The sequence below is a fragment of the Syzygium oleosum genome, unplaced genomic scaffold, assembly GCF_021117445.2.
Source record: "Syzygium oleosum isolate NSW1041296 unplaced genomic scaffold, Sole_v2.1 Sole_v2.11, whole genome shotgun sequence".
Taxonomy (NCBI): domain Eukaryota; kingdom Viridiplantae; phylum Streptophyta; class Magnoliopsida; order Myrtales; family Myrtaceae; genus Syzygium; species Syzygium oleosum.
The window spans coordinates 7,013,161-7,033,497 of NW_026607495.1; the positions used below are offsets into that span (position 1 = coordinate 7,013,161).

The 20,337-nt window shown below is 46.7% G+C and overlaps 1 protein-coding gene across 1 annotated transcript; it reads right to left on the minus strand.

Annotated features, from left to right (window-relative positions):
• Window positions 1–10,210: 10,210 nt before the first annotated feature.
• Window positions 10,211–20,246, minus strand: LOC115687896 (calmodulin-binding protein 60 D-like). Its single transcript, XM_056315750.1, has 12 exons — window positions 20,050–20,246; window positions 19,527–19,599; window positions 19,013–19,065; window positions 18,489–18,555; window positions 17,328–17,374; window positions 16,405–16,898; window positions 15,943–16,103; window positions 15,659–15,862; window positions 14,647–14,884; window positions 13,755–13,916; window positions 11,503–11,560; window positions 10,211–10,223 (listed from the first exon to the last, which is right to left on the minus strand). Exons 1-12 carry the CDS (start codon window positions 20,130–20,132, stop codon window positions 10,211–10,213), a joined length of 1,653 nt encoding a protein of 550 aa, XP_056171725.1. The 5' UTR covers window positions 20,133–20,246.
• Window positions 20,247–20,337: the final 91 nt, after the last annotated feature.

The window sequence follows — 20,337 nt, forward strand, 5'->3', positions numbered from 1 at the left end:
TTCTGGTACTGTTCACGCCGGAACAGTACCAGCCGGTGCTGTCCCCGCCGAGCCAGAACCACCAGCAGCTAGTTCCACCTCTGTGCAGCCACCACAGCCCCGGGTATAGACCAAAAACAGCTCTCTCTCTCCTTTTTCCCTCTTTTCTCATTTTTCTGTTTTACAAACAGTACCGCCGGAGCTTCGCCGGAGCTCCGATCGCCATTCCGTCGACACCCAGCCGTCCAGCCTCGCCGTACGTCGCCGTCCAGCACCGTCCGTACAGTGGCCGTACGGTACTGTTCACACGTCCGTACGGATCACTGTTCACGCCGGACCGTCGGACGCCGCGGCTGTCACCGGCACCTCTTTGGCCACCGTCCCAGCCTGTCCGCACAGTGTCCGTACGGAGTGGTACTGTTCATCGCGTCCGTACGGGACACTGTTCACGCCGTCCGTACATCGCCGGCGACGCTGCTGCCGCTGTCCCGGCCCGTTCCAGCCCCGTTCTGTCTTGCCTTTTGAGTAAGTGTTTTCCCCAAATGTCATTTAGGACCTCGGGTATTTCTAGACTCGTTTGAGGTTCGGTTTAAGTGATTTTAGGGACTGTTAGTGGCTGTTTCGTGGCTATCTTCGGGACTAAGTTAGGGGCTGAATGTTTGGAGGTTGTGGGCTGATTGGGCGACGAAATTCGAGGTTTAGGAATGCTGAGTTAGGGCTGTGATGTCGAGGATCGATCGGGAATTAAATGGGTGATTAATTGGAAATGTATTGGCTTGATTGGGTTTATCGGATTAATTGTATAGTTTGCTGTCATTGGCTTGTTCTAGTTTGTGCTTGGGCCGAATGTGATGTGGTGCTATGCCGTGTGTGTGGCTGTGAGGTGTGGTGGCGTGGACATGTGAATGTGCATTGAGTTCGTGTGCCGAGTGTGGGTGATCATGAGGTGTCCGTGTGATGAGAATGCGTGTTTGTGAAGTGTACGTGAGATGTGAATTTGGTGTGTGGCTATAAATGTGTGAGGCGTGTATGTTTGGCCGTGCGTGTGCTGGTTGTGTGTAAGTGTGGTTTGAGTGGAACGAGGATATGGAAATGTGAGATTGGTTGGAAAGGATCCGTCCTGAGGCGTGTACGTTTACGCGGGACGATGCCGTCCCCGACGAGGTGACGATGCCCGGCCCGACGGGTGTCGATGCCTCGACGTGGTCGAAGACCGTTGGCACGATGCGTTTTACGCGGGCGCGGTAGAAGGAAAGTGTGTGTAGGATTCCGTCCCGAGGCGTGTACGTTTACGCGGGACGATGCCGTCCCTGACGAGGTCAGATGCCCGGCCGACGGGGTGGCGATCCTCGACGAGGTCGAAGACCGTTTGGCCTGATGCGTTTTACGCGGGCGCGGTAGTGGTGGAAAGGTTGAGAATGAACAAGAATTGGCGGGACGAGTGAAATTAAGAAAGTGACGCGTGGTGTGAGTTGGTGTGCGAGTGTGTTTGTATCGCGTGGTGTGATGCTCGATTATGGGGTAAAACTCGCTAGGCATGGTATGGGACGTGCCCAAGTGGGTTTTGCTCTATAATCGGGCACGTGTATTTTGTGATGTATTTACGTGGCATCTTGGATGTGTGGTTGACTAACGTGCGGGGACGTGCGTGAGGAATTCCGGGTAGGGTCGCATGTGATTGTTAGTTGGCCGATCGTTGTGTGTTATGTGTGTTTTTTCGTCCGGCGGCACGTGAGTGCCTACGTGGGGTTTGGGGTTGTACACTTATTGAGATTCGTCTCACGGTTGTATAACCGTCACTTTCAGACCCCCGGCCCTAAACCCGGGAAGTGCGCCTTTTCTTTTTGGAAGTCCGGGGAGCTACTGTTGGTACCCGGTGGAGCCGCAGGTGAGTTCCGAGATTCGAGCCGAGATTCGAAGCGACGAGGAGGGCGATCCTTAGGTTTTTCCTTAAGATTTTGGGGGTTGTGTAAATCGGGTTGACCCATAGGGAAGTTAAGTTAACCGACCCGATATTTTGTTGACGGTGATTTCGGATGCTAGTTTGTTAATTATGCCTGTAATATGATGTATGTATATTTGGTGTTGTATGAATATGTGGTTGCTGGATTGTTTTGTTGTTCTACCCCGTTGTCGTCATTATTTGTCCGGGGTTTTATTTTTTTCGCTTCCGCATGTGGCTCTGATGTTTGGGTTGGGTCGGCGACGTTCCTGGGACGTCGCATCATTTCGACCGGAGCAGGGGATGTCGCGAGCTCGATGGGGTTCAGGGCGTGACATCCCCGTTTGAATTGGTATCAGAGCAAGGTTAGCTCGATATCAGTAAGGTCGAGACCTGGAGTGATAAGGAGCGACGACTTCAGGGTAGCCAGTTAGGGAGCCCTTTGTAGATGCGTGTTTATGTTAATTGTGCGTGTTTTGTGAGTACGCGCCTGTGATTGCTGAGTGGATTGTTGTGGTTGTAATGATGGTTGAGACGAAGGTGCGGCAGGACTTGAGGTGAGTACGAGATCCTTGTTGAGTGTTTAGTAGTGTTGGTTTGATGTTAGGTGATTGATTTGATGGTGGGTTGCTGGTTGTTAAGTGCTGGTTGTCGAGTTCTGTGCTTAGGGTTTGGACTAGTGTAGTTGGCCTAGACCTCTGATACCCGTGTGGACTTATAGCAGGTAGGAGAATAGTAGGAAGCTGATATAATGAGCAGCGAAGGAAGAGGAGTAGGAAGAGGTACCAGAAGGGGTGCAGGAAGAGGAGTAAGGGGTCGAGGTCGTGCTAGAGCTAGAGCCGTAGAGGATCTGGGTATGGATGCTAGAGTAGTAGAAAATCCTGAAGTGGGTGTTAGAGCTGCAAGGGACCCCAGAGCTGATGCTAGGCCCGCGGAAGATCCGCGAATGGAAGGAGTTCTCAGGGTATTAGAAAGGATTGGGAATATGTTGGATCGGCAAGCCCAAGAGCGAGATAATGCGACCGCCCAAGCGGCTGAGGCTGCAGCTGCTGCAGTTAATGAAAATGCTGGTATTGGAGGGAATCAAGCCCAGCAAGGGCAGGTTCAACCAGCCGGGGTTAGGCAAATGCCCCAGTTAGTAGAGCAATTTATGAAATTGAAGCCGCCTAAATTTCATGGTCGTGGTGACCCCGAGGCTGCGCCAAGGTGGGTAGAAGAACTGGAGAAGACTTTTAAGGTTTTGGGGTGCACCGAGGAGGAGAAAGTGACATTGGCAGTTTATCAGTTACAAGAGGGTGCAAATGATTGGTGGAATGCTGTGGAAGGTAGAGTGTTTCCTGTAGGAACGGCCTCGACTTGGGCTGTGTTTGTGGAGAATTTTTATGAAAAATATTTCTCGGAAAATGCGCAAGAGAAAAAGTTGATGGAATTTATGCGCTTGCGCCAGGGACAAATGACTGTGGATCAGTATGAGGCCGAGTTCGCGAGATTGGCTAAGTTTGCACCGACCATGGTGGAGAACCCGAGAGATAGAGCGCGAAGATTCCGGGATGGACTAAAGCCGGATCTTCGGAGTCTGATATTATCGCATGACATTAAGGATTATGGAGAAATATATAGGCGGGCTCAAATTATTGAGCAGGATATGATGGAAAGAACCGTCGCGTCTGGATCACCACATATCTCAGCCGGGGACGATCGTCAGCTAGGAAAAAGGCCGATGATGGAAAATCGACGTTTTGTCCCTCCGGCAAGAAGGAATATTGGAAAGTCGGCATATTCGTCTAGTTCAGCCTGTAGACAGTGTGGGAGATACCATGGGAATGGTCCCTGCCCAAGTGTGACTGGGGCATGTTTTGGGTGTGGTGGAATGGGACATCACATAAGGAATTGCCCGAATCTTCAAGTTCGACCACCCCCGTCAGTGCAGGCACCTCGGATTGGGAATCCGACTAGTGCAGCCCCGCCGACTAATTCGAGCAGACCGCCGGCACAAGGACGTGTGTACGCCTTGACGCAAGAGGGAGTTGAGGATGCGCCAGGCGTAACCCCAGGTATGGTTCTTGGTATAATTAGGTGGCATTTGTTTTATAGATTCGGGGCGTTGCACTCGTTTGCGTCTGTTTGATTTGTTATATGGCTGGATTGAAATTGTTTCTAGAAGTACAAGCGTGTGTGATTATGCCATTGATGAATAAGATGTGCATGCTGTTGGGATGTTCAGACTGTGAAATGGTGTTTGGTGGTGTAGAAAGCGGAATAGATTTGGCTTTGTTAGTTATGTGTGATTTCGGTTTGATCGTGGGTTTGGATTGGTTAGTTAAACAGAATGTTGTAATGGATTGCAAAGAATAGGGTGATTCGGTTTGGTCCATTTGGACACCTTAGATTTGAGATTGTAAGGAGTCGAGAAGGAACCTCGATAGTTGCGCTGTTGACAGGACTTAAGTAAGAGATCTTATTGGATGACCGGTTTGGAAGGACTATACGGACTGTAGAGGATATGTTGGGAATATGTATATTGGATTTTAGGGGCAAATGTGAAGGAACAGGTTTTAAGGATTAAGACGGTCCCGTTGGTCTAAGTTGTGTGGGAATATTACGGAAGTAAGGATAATAAGACGTCATCTCCCCACCTGTTTGGATAGCAGGTATAGTTGTAAATTTCGAGGACGAAATTTTTATTAGGGGGGAAGAATTGTAACAGTCTGAATTTTCGATCCTTTTCCCGGGATCTATGAAATGAATATTTTGGCCAATGCACTTGTAGTGAAATCTCACCCGGAAATGCGCATTCACGGGATGCTAACCTTAGGGGTAAGGCCGTTACGGGATTGAGTTCGTACGACCAAAGAACTCGACCTGGGTTCGATCTTCGACCATATCGATTGACGAGGGAATGTTTTGAGCCAACCGAGACCGATCTATTTGATTGATCGTGTCCAAAGGGCACTAGTGACAGACCCTCGCAATTATATGACAACCGAGGTCGTCCCGGGTGGAGTAAACTTAAACGTGATTTGACTTAGTGTCGGTCACGGGTCGAGAGCGCGTAATTCCAGAGAGCCACCCGTTAGCCAGAGATAAGCTAAAGTTGCGATTGCTCGATTTTAGTAATTTCTTGGAATTCGGGCCCGGGAATCGAGAATTTTGAAAGTGACAATTTTGGACGGCCGATGACGTTTTTGGCTTGGCCAACCTTGGGGCCACCCATTTCTGAAAAAAAAATGGATTTCGGTCCGGGGCCGGAAAAATTACGGTTTTGCCCCTGTGGGCACCGAGGCTGGATTCGGAGGCCGTTTGAGGTTATTTTTCGCGGCCAAGGTCATTTTGGGGTGGCCACGCACATTTAGAGTGGTTTTGGCCAAAAATTGGAATTTCGACAAAAATTGGAAAAATAATATTATTTTATTCCCGAGACTTTGACGTGGATTTTCGAGGGCTTGCGCGATGAATTTCGCGATTCCGACGCCATATCATGTTGGCCACGCATATATGGAACGCGTATGTGCGAAAATTGGAATTTCGGTTCGGGATCGGAAAATTACGAAAATGCCCCTAGGCCATTTTTGATTAATTCCGAAAATTGGATTTAATTTTGGGATTAACCAAGGTGAGTTAAGGTTAAACCAGGTCTGGTCAACCATGGTTAGGGGACAAAAGACCATTGTACCCCTAAATTATTGGATTTGATCAAATCTAGTCCATTAGATCAAGGGTAAAATTGTCAAATGGGCTTGGATAATGACACTTGGACTCCACTAAGACTATCTTTGACCCATTTGACCATACCCTCTCTCTCTCCTCCAGCCATTCTGCCGAGAGCTTCCCCATTTCCCCCAAATTCTTCTCCCTTTTCTTCCTTTTCTGGTTTTGCCGTGCACTTTCTGCAAGTTCTGGTACTGTTCACGCCGGAACAGTACCAGCCGGTGCTGTCCCCGCCGAGCCAGAACCACCAGCAGCTAGTTCCACCTCTGTGCAGCCACCACAGCCCCGGGTATAGACCAAAAACAGCTCTCTCTCTCCTTTTTCCCTCTTTTCTCATTTTTCTGTTTTACAAACAGTACCGCCGGAGCTTCGCCGGAGCTCCGATCGCCATTCCGTCGACACCCAGCCGTCCAGCCTCGCCGTACGTCGCCGTCCAGCACCGTCCGTACAGTGGCCGTACGGTACTGTTCACACGTCCGTACGGATCACTGTTCACGCCGGACCGTCGGACGCCGCGGCTGTCACCGGCACCTCTTTGGCCACCGTCCCAGCCTGTCCGCACAGTGTCCGTACGGAGTGGTACTGTTCATCGCGTCCGTACGGAACACTGTTCACGCCGTCCGTACATCGCCGGCGACGCTGCTGCCGCTGTCCCGGCCCGTTCCAGCCCCGTTCTGTCTCGCCTTTTGAGTAAGTGTTTTCCCCAAATGTCATTTAGGACCTCGGGTATTTCTAGACTCGTTTGAGGTTCGGTTTAAGTGATTTTAGGGACTGTTAGTGGCTGTTTCGTGGCTATCTTCGGGACTAAGTTAGGGGCTGAATGTTTGGAGGTTGTGGGCTGATTGGGCGACGAAATTCGAGGTTTAGGAATGCTGAGTTAGGGCTGTGATGTCGAGGATCGATCGGGAATTAAATGGGTGATTAATTGGAAATGTATTGGCTTGATTGGGTTTATCGGATTAATTGTATAGTTTGCTGTCATTGGCTTGTTCTAGTTTGTGCTTGGGCCGAATGTGATGTGGTGCTATGCCGTGTGTGTGGCTGTGAGGTGTGGTGGCGTGGACATGTGAATGTGCATTGAGTTCGTGTGCCGAGTGTGGGTGATCATGAGGTGTCCGTGTGATGAGAATGCGTGTTTGTGAAGTGTACGTGAGATGTGAATTTGGTGTGTGGCTATAAATGTGTGAGGCGTGTATGTTTGGCCGTGCGTGTGCTGGTTGTGTGTAAGTGTGGTTTGAGTGGAACGAGGATATGGAAATGTGAGATTGGTTGGAAAGGATCCGTCCTGAGGCGTGTACGTTTACGCGGGACGATGCCGTCCCTGACGAGGTGACGATGCCCGGCCCGACGGGGTGTCGATGCCTGACGAGGTCAGAAGACCGTTTGGCCTGATGCGTTTTACGCGGGCGCGGTAGTGGTGGAAAGGTTGAGAATGAACAAGAATTGGCGGGACGAGTGAAATTAAGAAAGTGACGCGTGGTGTGAGTTGGTGTGCGAGTGTGTTTGTATCGCGTGGTGTGATGCTCGATTATGGGGTAAAAGCGCTAGGCATGGTATGGGGACGTGCCCAAGTGGGTTTTGCTCTATAATCGGGCACTGTGTATTTTGTGATGTATTTCGTGGCATCTTGGATGTGTGGTTGACTAACGTGCGGGGACGTGCGTGAGGAATTCCAGGGTAGGGTCGCATGTGATTGTTAGTTGGCTGATCGTTGTGTGTTATGTGTGTTTTCGTCTGGCGGTACGTGAGTGCCTACGTGGGGTTTGGGGTTGTACACTTATTGAGATTCGTCTCACGGTTGTATAACCGTCACTTTCAGACCCCCCGGCCCTAAACCCGGGAAGTGCGCCTTTTCTTTTTGGAAGTCCGGGAGCTACCGTTGGTACCCAGTGGAGCCGCAGGTGAGTTCCGTAGATTCGAGCGAGATTCAGAAGCAGACAGGAGGAGGGCGATCCTTAGGTTTTTCCTTAAGATTTTGGGGGTTGTGTAAATCGGGTTGACCCATAGGGAAGTTAAGTTAACCAGACCCTGATATTTTGTTGACGGTGATTTCGGATGCTAGTTTGTTAATTATGCCTGTAATATGATGTATGTATATTTGGTGTTGTATGAATATGTGGTTGCTGGATTGTTTTGTTGTTCTACCCCGTTGTCGTCATTATTTGTCCGGGGTTTTATTTTTTTCGCTTCCGCATGTGGCTCTGATGTTTGGGTTGGGTCGGCGACGTTCCTGGGACGTCGCATCATTTCGACCGGAGCAGGGGATGTCGCGAGCTCGATGGGGTTCGGGGCGTGACATCCCCGTTTGAATTGGTATCAGAGCAAGGTTAGCTCGATATCAGTAAGGTCGAGACCTGGAGTGATAAGGAGCGACGACTTCAGGGTAGCCAGTTAGGGAGCCCTTTGTAGATGCGTGTTTATGTTAATTGTGCGTGTTTTGTGAGTACGCGCCTGTGATTGCTGAGTGGATTGTTGTGGTTGTAATGATGGTTGAGACGAAGGTGCGGCAGGACTTGAGGTGAGTACGAGATCCTTGTTGAGTGTTTAGTAGTGTTGGTTTGATGTTAGGTGATTGATTTGATGGTGGGTTGCTGGTTGTTAAGTGCTGGTTGTCGAGTTCTGTGCTTAGGGTTTGGACTAGTGTAGTTGGCCTAGACCTCTGATACCCGTGTGGACTTATAGCAGGTAGGAGAATAGTAGGAAGCTGATATAATGAGCAGCGAAGGAAGAGGAGTAGGAAGAGGTACCAGAAGGGGTGCAGGAAGAGGAGTAAGGGGTCGAGGTCGTGCTAGAGCTAGAGCCGTAGAGGATCTGGGTATGGATGCTAGAGTAGTAGAAAATCCTGAAGTGGGTGTTAGAGCTGCAAGGGACCCCAGAGCTGATGCTAGGCCCGCGGAAGATCCGCGAATGGAAGGAGTTCTCAGGGTATTAGAAAGGATTGGGAATATGTTGGATCGGCAAGCCCAAGAGCGAGATAATGCGACCGCCCAAGCGGCTGAGGCTGCAGCTGCTGCAGTTAATGAAAATGCTGGTATTGGAGGGAATCAAGCCCAGCAAGGGCAGGTTCAACCAGCCGGGGTTAGGCAAATGCCCTAGTTAGTAGAGCAATTTATGAAATTGAAGCCGCCTAAATTTCATGGTCGTGGTGACCCCGAGGCTGCGCCAAGGTGGGTAGAAGAACTGGAGAAGACTTTTAAGGTTTTGGGGTGCACCGAGGAGGAGAAAGTGACATTGGCAGTTTATCAGTTACAAGAGGGTGCAAATGATTGGTGGAATGCTGTGGAAGGTAGAGTGTTTCCTGTAGGAACGGCCTCGACTTGGGCTGTGTTTGTGGAGAATTTTTATGAAAAATATTTCTCGGAAAATGCGCAAGAGAAAAAGTTGATGGAATTTATGCGCTTGCGCCAGGGACAAATGACTGTGGATCAGTATGAGGCCGAGTTCGCGAGATTGGCTAAGTTTGCACCGACCATGGTGGAGAACCCGAGAGATAGAGCGCGAAGATTCCGGGATGGACTAAAGCCGGATCTTCGGAGTCTGATATTATCGCATGACATTAAGGATTATGGAGAAATATATAGGCGGGCTCAAATTATTGAGCAGGATATGATGGAAAGAACCGTCGCGTCTGGATCACCACATATCTCAGCCGGGGACGATCGTCAGCTGGGAAAAAGGCCGATGATGGAAAATCGACGTTTTGTCCCTCCGGCAAGAAGGAATATTGGAAAGTCGGCATATTCGTCTAGTTCAGCCTGTAGACAGTGTGGGAGATACCATGGGAATGGTCCCTGCCCAAGTGTGACTGGGGCATGTTTTGGGTGTGGTGGAATGGGACATCACATAAGGAATTGCCCGAATCTTCAAGTTCGACCACCCCCGTCAGTGCAGGCACCTCGGATTGGGAATCCGACTAGTGCAGCCCCGCCGACTAATTCGAGCAGACCGCCGGCACAAGGACGTGTGTACGCCTTGACGCAAGAAGGAGTTGAGGATGCGCCAGGCGTAACCCCAGGTATGGTTCTTGGTATAATTAGGTGGCATTTGTTTTATAGATTCGGGGCGTTGCACTCGTTTGCGTCTGTTTGATTTGTTATATGGCTGGATTGAAATTGTTTCTAGAAGTACAAGCGTGTGTGATTATGCCATTGATGAATAAGATGTGCATGCTGTTGGGATGTTCAGACTGTGAAATGGTGTTTGGTGGTGTAGAAAGCGGAATAGATTTGGCTTTGTTAGTTATGTGTGATTTCGGTTTGATCGTGGGTTTGGATTGGTTAGTTAAATGAATGTTGTAATGGATTGAGCAATAGGGTGATTCAGCTTTGGTCTTTGGACACCTTAGATTTGAGATTGTAAGGAGTCGAGAAGGAACCTCGATAGTTGCGCTGTTGACAGGACTTAAGTAAGAGATCTTATTGGATGACCAGTTTGGAAGGACTATACGGACTGTAGAGGATATGTTGGGAATATGTATATTGGATTTTAGGGGCAAATGTGAAGGAACAGGTTTTAAGGATTAAGACGGTCCCGTTGGTCTAAGTTGTGTGGGAATATTACGGAAGTAAGGATAATAAGACGTCATCTCCCCCACCTGTTTGGATAGCAGGTATAGTTGTAAATTTCGAGGACGAAATTTTTATTAGGGGGGAAGAATTGTAACAGTCTGAATTTTCGATCCTTTTCCCGGGATCTATGAAATGAATATTTTGGCCAATGCACTTGTAGTGAAATCTCACCCGGAAATGCGCATTCACGGGATGCTAACCTTAGGGGTAAGGCCGTTACGGGATTGAGTTCGTACGACCAAAGAACTCGACCTGGGTTCGATCTTCGACCATATCGATTGACGAGGGAATGTTTTGAGCCAACCGAGACCGATCTATTTGATTGATCGTGTCCAAAGGGCACTAGTGATGACCTCGCAATTATATGACAACCGAGGTCGTCCCGGTGGAGTAAACTTAAACGTGATTTGACTTAGTGTCGGTCACGGGTCGAGAGCGCGTAATTCCAGAGAGCCACCCGTTAGCCGTGAGATAAGCTAAAGTTGCGATTGCTCGATTTTAGTAATTTCTTGGAATTCGGGCCCGGGAATCGAGAATTTTGAAAGTGACAATTTTGGACGGCCGATGACGTTTTTGGCTTGGCCAACCTTGGGGCCACCCATTTCGAAAAAAAATGGATTTCGGTCCGGCCGGAAAAATTACGGCTTTGCCCCGTGGCACCGAGGCCGGATTCGGAGGCCGTTTGAGGTTATTTTTCGCGGCCAAGGTCATTTTGGGGTGGCCACGCACATTTAGAGTGGTTTTGGCCAAAAATTGGAATTTCGACAAAAATTGGAAAAATAATATTATTTTATTCCCGAGACTTTGACGTGGATTTTCGAGGGCTTGCGCGATGAATTTCGCGATTCCGACGCCATATCATGTTGGCCACGCATATATGGAACGCGTATGTGCGAAAATTGGAATTTCGGTTCGGGATCGGAAAATTACGAAAATGCCCCTAGGCCATTTTTGATTAATTCCGAAAATTGGATTTAATTTTGGGATTAACCAAGGTGAGTTAAGGTTAAACCAGGTCTGGTCAACCATGGTTAGGGGACAAAAGACCATTGTACCCCTAAATTATTGGATTTGATCAAATCTAGTCCATTAGATCAAGGGTAAAATTGTCAAATGGGCTTGGATAATGACACTTGGACTCCACTAAGACTATCTTTGACCCATTTGACCATACCCTCTCTCTCTCCTCCAGCCATTCTGCCGAGAGCTTCCCCATTTCCCCCAAATTCTTCTCCCTTTTCTTCCTTTTCTGGTTTTGCCGTGCACTTTCTGCAAGTTCTGGTACTGTTCACGCCGGAACAGTACCAGCCGGTGCTGCCCCCCGCCGAGCCAGCATCACCAGCACCAGCAGCTAGTTCCACCTCTGTGCAGCCACCACAGCCCCGGGTATAGACCAAAAACAGCTCTCTCTCTCCTTTTTCCCTCTTTTCTCATTTTTCTGTTTTACAAACAGTACCGCCGGAGCTTCGCCGGAGCTCCGATCGCCATTCCGTCGACACCCAGCCGTCCAGCCTCGCCGTACGTCGCCGTCCAGCACCGTCCGTACAGTGGCCGTACGGTACTGTTCACACGTCCGTACGGATCACTGTTCACGCCGGACCGTCGGACGCCGCGGCTGTCACCGGCACCTCTTTGGCCACCGTCCCAGCCTGTCCGCACAGTGTCCGTACGGAGTGGTACTGTTCATCGCGTCCGTACGGAACACTGTTCACGCCGTCCGTACATCGCCGGCGACGCTGCTGCCGCTGTCCCGGCCCGTTCCAGCCCCGTTCTGTCTCGCCTTTTGAGTAAGTGTTTTCCCCAAATGTCATTTAGGACCTCGGGTATTTCTAGACTCGTTTGAGGTTCGGTTTAAGTGATTTTAGGGACTGTTAGTGGCTGTTTCGTGGCTATCTTCGGGACTAAGTTAGGGGCTGAATGTTTGGAGGTTGTGGGCTGATTGGGCGACGAAATTCGAGGTTTAGGAATGCTGAGTTAGGGCTGTGATGTCGAGGATCGATCGGGAATTAAATGGGTGATTAATTGGAAATGTATTGGCTTGATTGGGTTTATCGGATTAATTGTATAGTTTGCTGTCATTGGCTTGTTCTAGTTTGTGCTTGGGCCGAATGTGATGTGGTGCTATGCCGTGTGTGTGGCTGTGAGGTGTGGTGGCGTGGACATGTGAATGTGCATTGAGTTCGTGTGCCGAGTGTGGGTGATCATGAGGTGTCCGTGTGATGAGAATGCGTGTTTGTGAAGTGTACGTGAGATGTGAATTTGGTGTGTGGCTATAAATGTGTGAGGCGTGTATGTTTGGCCGTGCGTGTGCTGGTTGTGTGTAAGTGTGGTTTGAGTGGAACGAGGATATGGAAATGTGAGATTGGTTGGAAAGGATCCGTCCTGAGGCGTGTACGTTTACGCGGGACGATGCCGTCCCTGACGAGGTGACGATGCCCGGCCCGACGGGGTGTCGATGCCTGACGTGGTCAGAAGACCGTTGGCCTGATGCGTTTTACGCGGGCGCGGTAGAAGGAAAGTGTGTGTAGGATTCCGTCCTGAGGCGTGTACGTTTACGCGGGACGATGCCGTCCCTGACGAGGTGACGATGCCCGGCCCGACGGGGTGGCGATGCCTGACGAGGTCAGAAGACCGTTTGGCCTGATGCGTTTTACGCGGGCGCGGTAGTGGTGGAAAGGTTGAGAATGAACAAGAATTGGCGGGACGAGTGAAATTAAGAAAGTGACGCGTGGTGTGAGTTGGTGTGCGAGTGTGTTTGTATCGCGTGGTGTGATGCTCGATTATGGGGTAAAAGCGCTAGGCATGGTATGGGACGTGCCCAAGTGGGTTTTGCTCTATAATCGGGGCACGCGCGCTGCTGTGATGTATTTCTGTGGCATACTGGATGTGTGGTTGACTAACGTGCAGGGACGTGCGTGAGGAATTCCAGGTAGGGTCGCATGTGATTGTTAGTTGGCTGATCGTTGTGTGTTATGTGTGTTTTCGTCTGGCGGTACGTGAGTGCCTACGTGGGGTTTGGGGTTGTACACTTATTGAGATTCGTCTCACGGTTGTATAACCGTCACTTTCAGACCCCCGGCCCTAAACCCGGGAAGTGCGCCTTTTCTTTTTGGAAGTCCGGGGAGCTACTGTTGGTACCCAGTGGAGCTGCAGGTGAGTTCCAGAGATTCGAGCCAGAGATTCAGAAGCAGACAGGAGGAGGGCGATCCTTAGGTTTTTCCTTAAGATTTTGGGGGTTGTGTAAATCGGGTTGACCCATAGGGAAGTTAAGTTAACCAGACCCTGATATTTTGTTGACGGTGATTTCGGATGCTAGTTTGTTAATTATGCCTGTAATATGATGTATGTATATTTGGTGTTGTATGAATATGTGGTTGCTGGATTGTTTTGTTGTTCTACCCCGTTGTCGTCATTATTTGTCCGGGGTTTTATTTTTTTCGCTTCCGCATGTGGCTCTGATGTTTGGGTTGGGTCGGCGACGTTCCTGGGACGTCGCATCATTTCGACCGGAGCAGGGGATGTCGCGAGCTCGATGGGGTTCAGGGCGTGACAAGTACCACCATGATATCCTGGAGGGATCCGAACATTCGAGCAGTCTGCAGACATGGGCCGATGTGCAGCAAGACGAAAAATTTCATCAACTGTAATCTCCATGGAATTTCCAGAATTGGTATTTTGTGACTGAACTGACAATGCCAAAGCCGTTGCACCATTGAGTCCTAGAGCAAGAACTAAAGCATTAATACGGTTCATAAACATAAGCCGACGTAAACACAGGTCTACGAGCTTATAAAAATTCTTGCAATGATTGGTTATGAGCTTTTATTATTCTGATATCACGGAAAGTGCTACTAGTTTTTTTATTTCTCCTTACCCTGCACATCTCTTTAATTTTTCTTGCCCTTGATCTTTGCAATCTTAACACGCTTCAATTGACGAGGCCCTTCCTGAAAAGATTCCGGTCACCATTTGATAAAAATAAACATCTAACCACGTTGCCTTGTGCTCATTACATCTATTCATATCTACCTAGTGATAGCAATATCTTGTCAATATCCACTTCGCATCACCTAAGTGAAGGTGTTCATGAGTATCTGTCCTCCCCCTCCCCCAATCCCCCACTCAAAAAAGGCACATGTTACCACTAATTTTTTCGTTGCTTTTCAATTGCTTAGACAGAACACAAACATGCATACATACATATATACATATATTGGCCAATATGGATAGAGTGTATTGAGTGAGGCTCATTTTGCAACAATCACAGCTGGACAAACAAACGTCTTCATATTATGTGGAACACAAAATCATAAGGATCTGGAACACAATGCTTTTATTTATTAAAGCTACAAAAAATCAAGTGTAAGTCCTATTTTCATTGTAATTTCACAGGCCACGTCTTTGTATGAGCTTAAAGGGAGATACAGTTTTGTGTTTTAGAGCACGTACCTACAGCAGTGGAGCCCACATTTGCCAGAGGAGCTTCCGGACAAACTGGAGCAGCAAAGATTGGTGGAGCCAAATAACTTGGAACAGGGTTGAAATTTTCAATTTGTCCACTAAGGACTTGAGATGAAAATGAGCTTGAGCTATTCTTCTGCATTGAATCAGAAAACGTCTCACCACTGAACTCTTTCACATCATTCCAGTTAACCAAAGCCTTTTTCACGATTGTATCTCCATGTTCCTGAAAGAAAAACACTTGGTAAATTGCTCAGGCTGGACTAATGGAATAATGTTGAAAGAACTGCAATTCACTTTATGCCTATATCTGCCATTTCTCCATCACATAAAGGTCAGGTGCTCGAAAGATGTACTATAGAGTACAATCAAGGCAAGGGTCCTCAAGGTAAAGATGCAAAGCTGATTGAGAAAGGACCAGTGAAGAAATAAAGCACGCATCAACTTGTATTGCAAGTAATTAAGATCTTGATAGTTCTAAACTTGGACAGTATTGTGACGTGAATGTGTTAATTGTTGAAACTACAATATGTTGATGAGTGCCTTAGATTCTCATGGATGAAACCGAATTAACAGCTGAAAGTGGTCTCCAACTTACTCAGTACAGAAGGCCACTTAGATTTACAAGGTCACTAACCTCAACTTTGCATTGCGAAGAGCGCAAGCTCAAAATCACTCTATTAATAGAAGGTGTATATTTTGGATCTAAGCATAGCATCTATATTTTCTTTTTATTTTCTCCTCAGGAACATCATTTTACTTTTATGATCGGGAAAAAGAAAAGAAAAGAAAAGAAAAGAAAAGAGAAGCAGAGCCTCTAGATGTCCAACCGACTCCTTGTTTCAAGTTTCCATATCTAACACCTATTAAGCCACACAGCTACAAGCGAACATAAAAATAATGATTACATAGAAAATATGGGACAAATTATTCGAATTCCCCGTGATGGTGTAGCAAGTGAACTGGCTTGACAAAACTGAGTAGGAACTTGGTTACCAACCTTCTCTTGGGCGGAAAGTCGATGAGTAGCAAAATATTCCCCGTCTTTCACTAGGCCGATCTGTTGACCATCAGTGTTGAATACAGCACCATGCTTCGTCACGCCATCAGGATAGTCCCAGTAAAGCTTCCACTTTGTTTTGCAAGTCTTTGCATGGCATATGAGGCTATCCCACTTATTCTCTGTTATGCTCTTTCCGAGAATCTATGATGATTGAACACAAAAGACTTACATTTTTGGCAGTCAATCAAACCCTAATTGGTAATCATTAACTAAGTGCTTACCTTTCTCAGTTTCTTGGGGTCCATGAACAGTTGCAGTAGAAAGTCCTCCACTGTACATATTCCAGCTTTACTCAGTTTATGGTGAGATGTCCCATCTTTGGCAATCTTGTCCAACCTCCACACCTTATCGTCAGATGCAGGTGGATGATGTTTCCTGTAAGCTGTAAAATGAAGAGCACATATACAATAATGTCCCTGTCACTATCAGATTAATTTGTAGAAGCAAGCAAACTTGTAAAAGGCTTGCAAGCTCTCTCCTGAAACTGATGCAAAGTGTCAACATTTGCTAATAACGAACAAACCAAATGTTTCTTATTTATCAGAATTTTCGTTCGAGTTGTAAAGATCCATACGAAATGAAGCTCTCAATTAAAAAATTGAAGACGGTGGATGTCCAACATGTTTATGTTCAGTCATAAAGGATAAGGCATATTTATTGTAAAAAGACTATGAAGGACCTACCTTCCCCTCTATGTTCCTTGACAGGGAAGGCATCTGTTTTTGCTTCTCGGATTCGCGTGTTCCCGCAAAAACCCGATGCCACCTTAAGCCCTAACCTGAATCTTTTACTCCTATTCCAGCTGGAATTGTCAGTAAATATCAGTTGTCCCAGCTCCCCAACACCTCCCTTTAGCTTCACTACGAGATCTCCTGCCAAAAGCGGCCCCTTTCCTTCACGTTCTTTAACCACGTAGTTCTTAAACTCTTCTGGAGCCCAGTTATCCTCATTGTCTTTGTTGAAATCACCTTCAAGCACAACGACGTCCAACTTAATGGAGGATTCTGGGCCTGATGTAACAACATCCCCTGTGTTCGCATCGATCAAGGCAACATAAATGCGAGCACCCTCCTCTCCTTCTATTTTCATTCCAGTAAATAGAGGAAGTGACAGTTTGGTTGTCAGTTGAAGCTGTAAGTTTCTCGCTCCATTGTTTGCTGTAGATTTAGCATTACCCCTATACAATCACCAGCAAACAACCATTAGAAATAGAGACAGATACGGAAGCAGAAAATCGAATAAGTACCGATAAAGAGAGACAAGCTACCAAACATCTCACTTGGACAGGTATCACTCCCGGGGAAACTACAAGGATAAATAGATACATTGTCTAAGAGAGTTCAATAATGCAAATTTTTAAAGAGATCAAATAAAATAAAATGCTCCACTGCTCTTAAGCTACAAAAGGTTATATTCTGAATCGGAGCATTGACACTGGGGCGCATGATGAGTCCTTGTGGCCTTACACTCACTGAGCTCTGACTACCTGTTGTGGGGTGGTAGTGGTGGGTCGGACAATTATTCCCAAAACGACAACAATGCATAACCGGTCAATACTACACAGAAAGCCTTTTTCAACGGCATCACAGGGGAAGTGCATTCATACCTTTCGAGGTGTAGAGTGTGACTGTTTCCAGACTCCACTGCTTCCTTCTGTTCAACACCACCAACAGTAGAATTGCCAAAGTTGGAGAGATCAGAAAATGAAGCAGAAGGGATACAAAACCAATCCATTCCATCAAAAGGAGTTGAAAAACCTATTCTGTCGTTCCTTCTTAATAATAACTCACCGAACACCTTATTGAGTTAAGTTCTTCACGCATATTTGAAATCAGTCTTTTACCAAGCAGCAGTTGTCTATAAAACTCATATGAACAATCCTAAGCATTTTCATTTTCCCCATCCATTCCATGTCCAAGAAAAAAATATTCATGTGTTTTAGAATGATTATGATTCAGCTTTAAGTGATAAAGCCACAGTCGAAAATGTTATTGAGGAAAAATGAATGGAGATGGCCTCCAGCAAGGTCTGGTGATCTGCTTGAAACTCAGATGGCTTTGTGTGGACTGATTACTCCAAAGTCTGGCTCTGTAGACAAAGTGGTATTTACTGGATCTTCTGGGGGCTCTTTCTCTGTAAAGAAGGCTTGGAAGCTAGTGAGGCAATGGGCAACAAAGTGACTTGGCTTAGGCTTCTATGGTTTAAGACTAATATGACAAAACATGGCTTTAGAACTTGGCTGGTGAGTCGTAATAGGTTGCACAAAAGGATCTCCTATTTCAATATGTGAGGCTTTCCTATTATAACACATTGTTAAAAAGGATCTCCCATCCTTCCCGTCGAGCAGGGGCACAAGTTGGCCTTAGTAAGCGGACGGTACCGAGTGGAAGGGCCCTCGGTCAACGGATAAAAGTTAATCTAGGGATAGCAGATTGATCTTCCCCAAGAGTTCACATTGACGAGAAGGGTTGGCGCCTCAATTTCAGCTGCATGTGTGGGACATTATGCTGTAACAGACTTGTATGGAAAGTAGGCCTTCCCATGTTTTTCTTTCCACAGGTTGCGCAACAAAATGAATATTTACTTATAGACAAAGGAGTTTGCGCAAAGTTCATGCTCAATGAATGCTGTTAAAACCGTCGGAATAAAGCAATTAGTAAGTTCATTCGATCACTTCATGACATGCAGATAAACAACTCATAACTAATGTGTTGATGAAGATATGTCTGATTCAAAGTGGAAATTTTATAAACTCTGTTTATCTTACCAATCTCTGAAAATCATTCTCTGAGCGCATCTGTGGCACTATATCTTTGAGAGCATTCCGGATGCAACTACACCATAAAAATTGACACCGTGAACAACTGCTGTCTTGTGGACTTATTCGTGACAAAAAGACTAAAAACCATTAACATTTTAGTTATTTGTACAAATGAATGTCAGATCTAATTACTGTATAAAACCATATGTACCAGACTCACAAAATGTATTCCCTTACTCTTAACGCGATAAGACAAGTCAACGTAAAGCTGGAACACAAATTTATCCAGTACATTGATAACAGAAGCAAGTAATGTTGATTAGCAGCTATCTCCAAATGCACCGTCCTTTCAGTAATTAACAGAAAAAGTATGCGTAGGTGTTACACTTTGCCAAACAGAATCTTGGATTTATGGCATTAATACTCAGATGATAGTTTTAGCTGGCGAGACAATAAACATGGAAATTCTCCTAGAGAAATCAGTACGTGCAGATAAGATACTGCCAACAAACCAAATTAAAAATATTCACCTCTGAAAATATTCAGCCCAGTCAGGTTTAGCACGCTCCAGCTCTTCTCTGACCTGTCCAGAAAAGAGCAATAGCGAAGAATTACACTGCAAGAATCATCTGTCACGTAGTCATCGCATTCAAGTTTCGCAAGTATCTTCATTGTCCTCCTTCTACATGCAAATTGATATTGACCGCATTTCCAAGATTCAAGGCGACAGTCATGTCAAGGGCACTCAAATTGAAAATTTGTATCTTTTTGTGATCCATACTGTCCAAAACAACATGAAAGGACTAAAGCATGTTCTTAGTGCAATTTCCTCACAAGGAAAGCCTAGAATATTCAGTGGGTCATTTTTACCTCAAACAATAATTCTCTATACATCTCACAGCAATTTCTCATGCGGATTACTTTCCAGAAACTGACTGGAATGTCAGAAATGTATCTAACCACTTCTACCCGAAGAGACTAGGAATTGACATATAATAAGGACTGTATTTTGCATGTCCTGGTTGGCTACTTTACTCATCTTACCACACTCCGCAATTTCTCCTCTGTCAAACAGCAACACGGCATGACATTCATCTCGGACCCGTTCCATGCTTGACTGCATGAACATCAGCACAAAAGCACAAGCAAGACAGGATATTTTAGACGACAGGATAGCAAAGAAACCCGGTAACGATAACAGCTCACTTGCTAGGCAAATGATTCTAACAGAGCGCAGTTCGAATAAGCAGGAAGTACCGCGATTGGCCAACGCAAAATCACGAAACAGATTCGAGATGACAACATTCGAGGTCTTTAATGCCTCGCATTAAAGCAACAGCACACACCCACAAACAAAGAACTGAACGAAAGCGATTCAGAACGGTCGTGAGGCAAAAGCCTTTTGATGTCATGCCTCACCGCGGGCTTTCACCATATCTCACATTTCAAGAATCTTCAACTCAAGAACCCCCTTCATTGAATCTCCCTCAAGTGAAGCTAAAACTAACGCACGATCATCAAACACTGAGTTAAGCATTGAAACATCAAGAGGGAAGAGGGAGCTTACTCGGTTGGAGGGAAGCATGGCCTCTTGGGTTGACTTGGTTGACCTGAAGAAGAGGAAGGCAGAGCTCTCTTTTGCATCGACATGGTTTCCCTCTTCTTATGTGGAGCTTAACAAGAATTCAGATCGTGTCTGGCTACTGAAAAACTGCAGCAGAGAGAGAGAGAGAGAATCAGACAGTGAAACAGTTTACCAACGAACTCGAACTCTTCTTGTAATAATTGGAGGAGCGCGTCTCTTTTTGTATATGTCCGTCGCACGTAATTTTCCGCGAAATGTGAGACTGCGTGT

Coding starts and splice junctions, on each gene's coding strand:
- LOC115687896 (XM_056315750.1), bottom strand. CDS start 20,132: ATGTCGATGCAAAAGAGAGCTCTGCCTTCCTCTTCTTCAGGTCAACCA. Junction 19,600..20,049: donor CCATGCTTCCCTCCAACCGA/GTAAGCTCCCTC, acceptor ATGTTCATGCAG/TCAAGCATGGAACGGGTCCG. Junction 16,899..17,327: donor CACACTCTACACCTCGAAAG/GTATGAATGCAC, acceptor GTGATTGTATAG/GGGTAATGCTAAATCTACAG.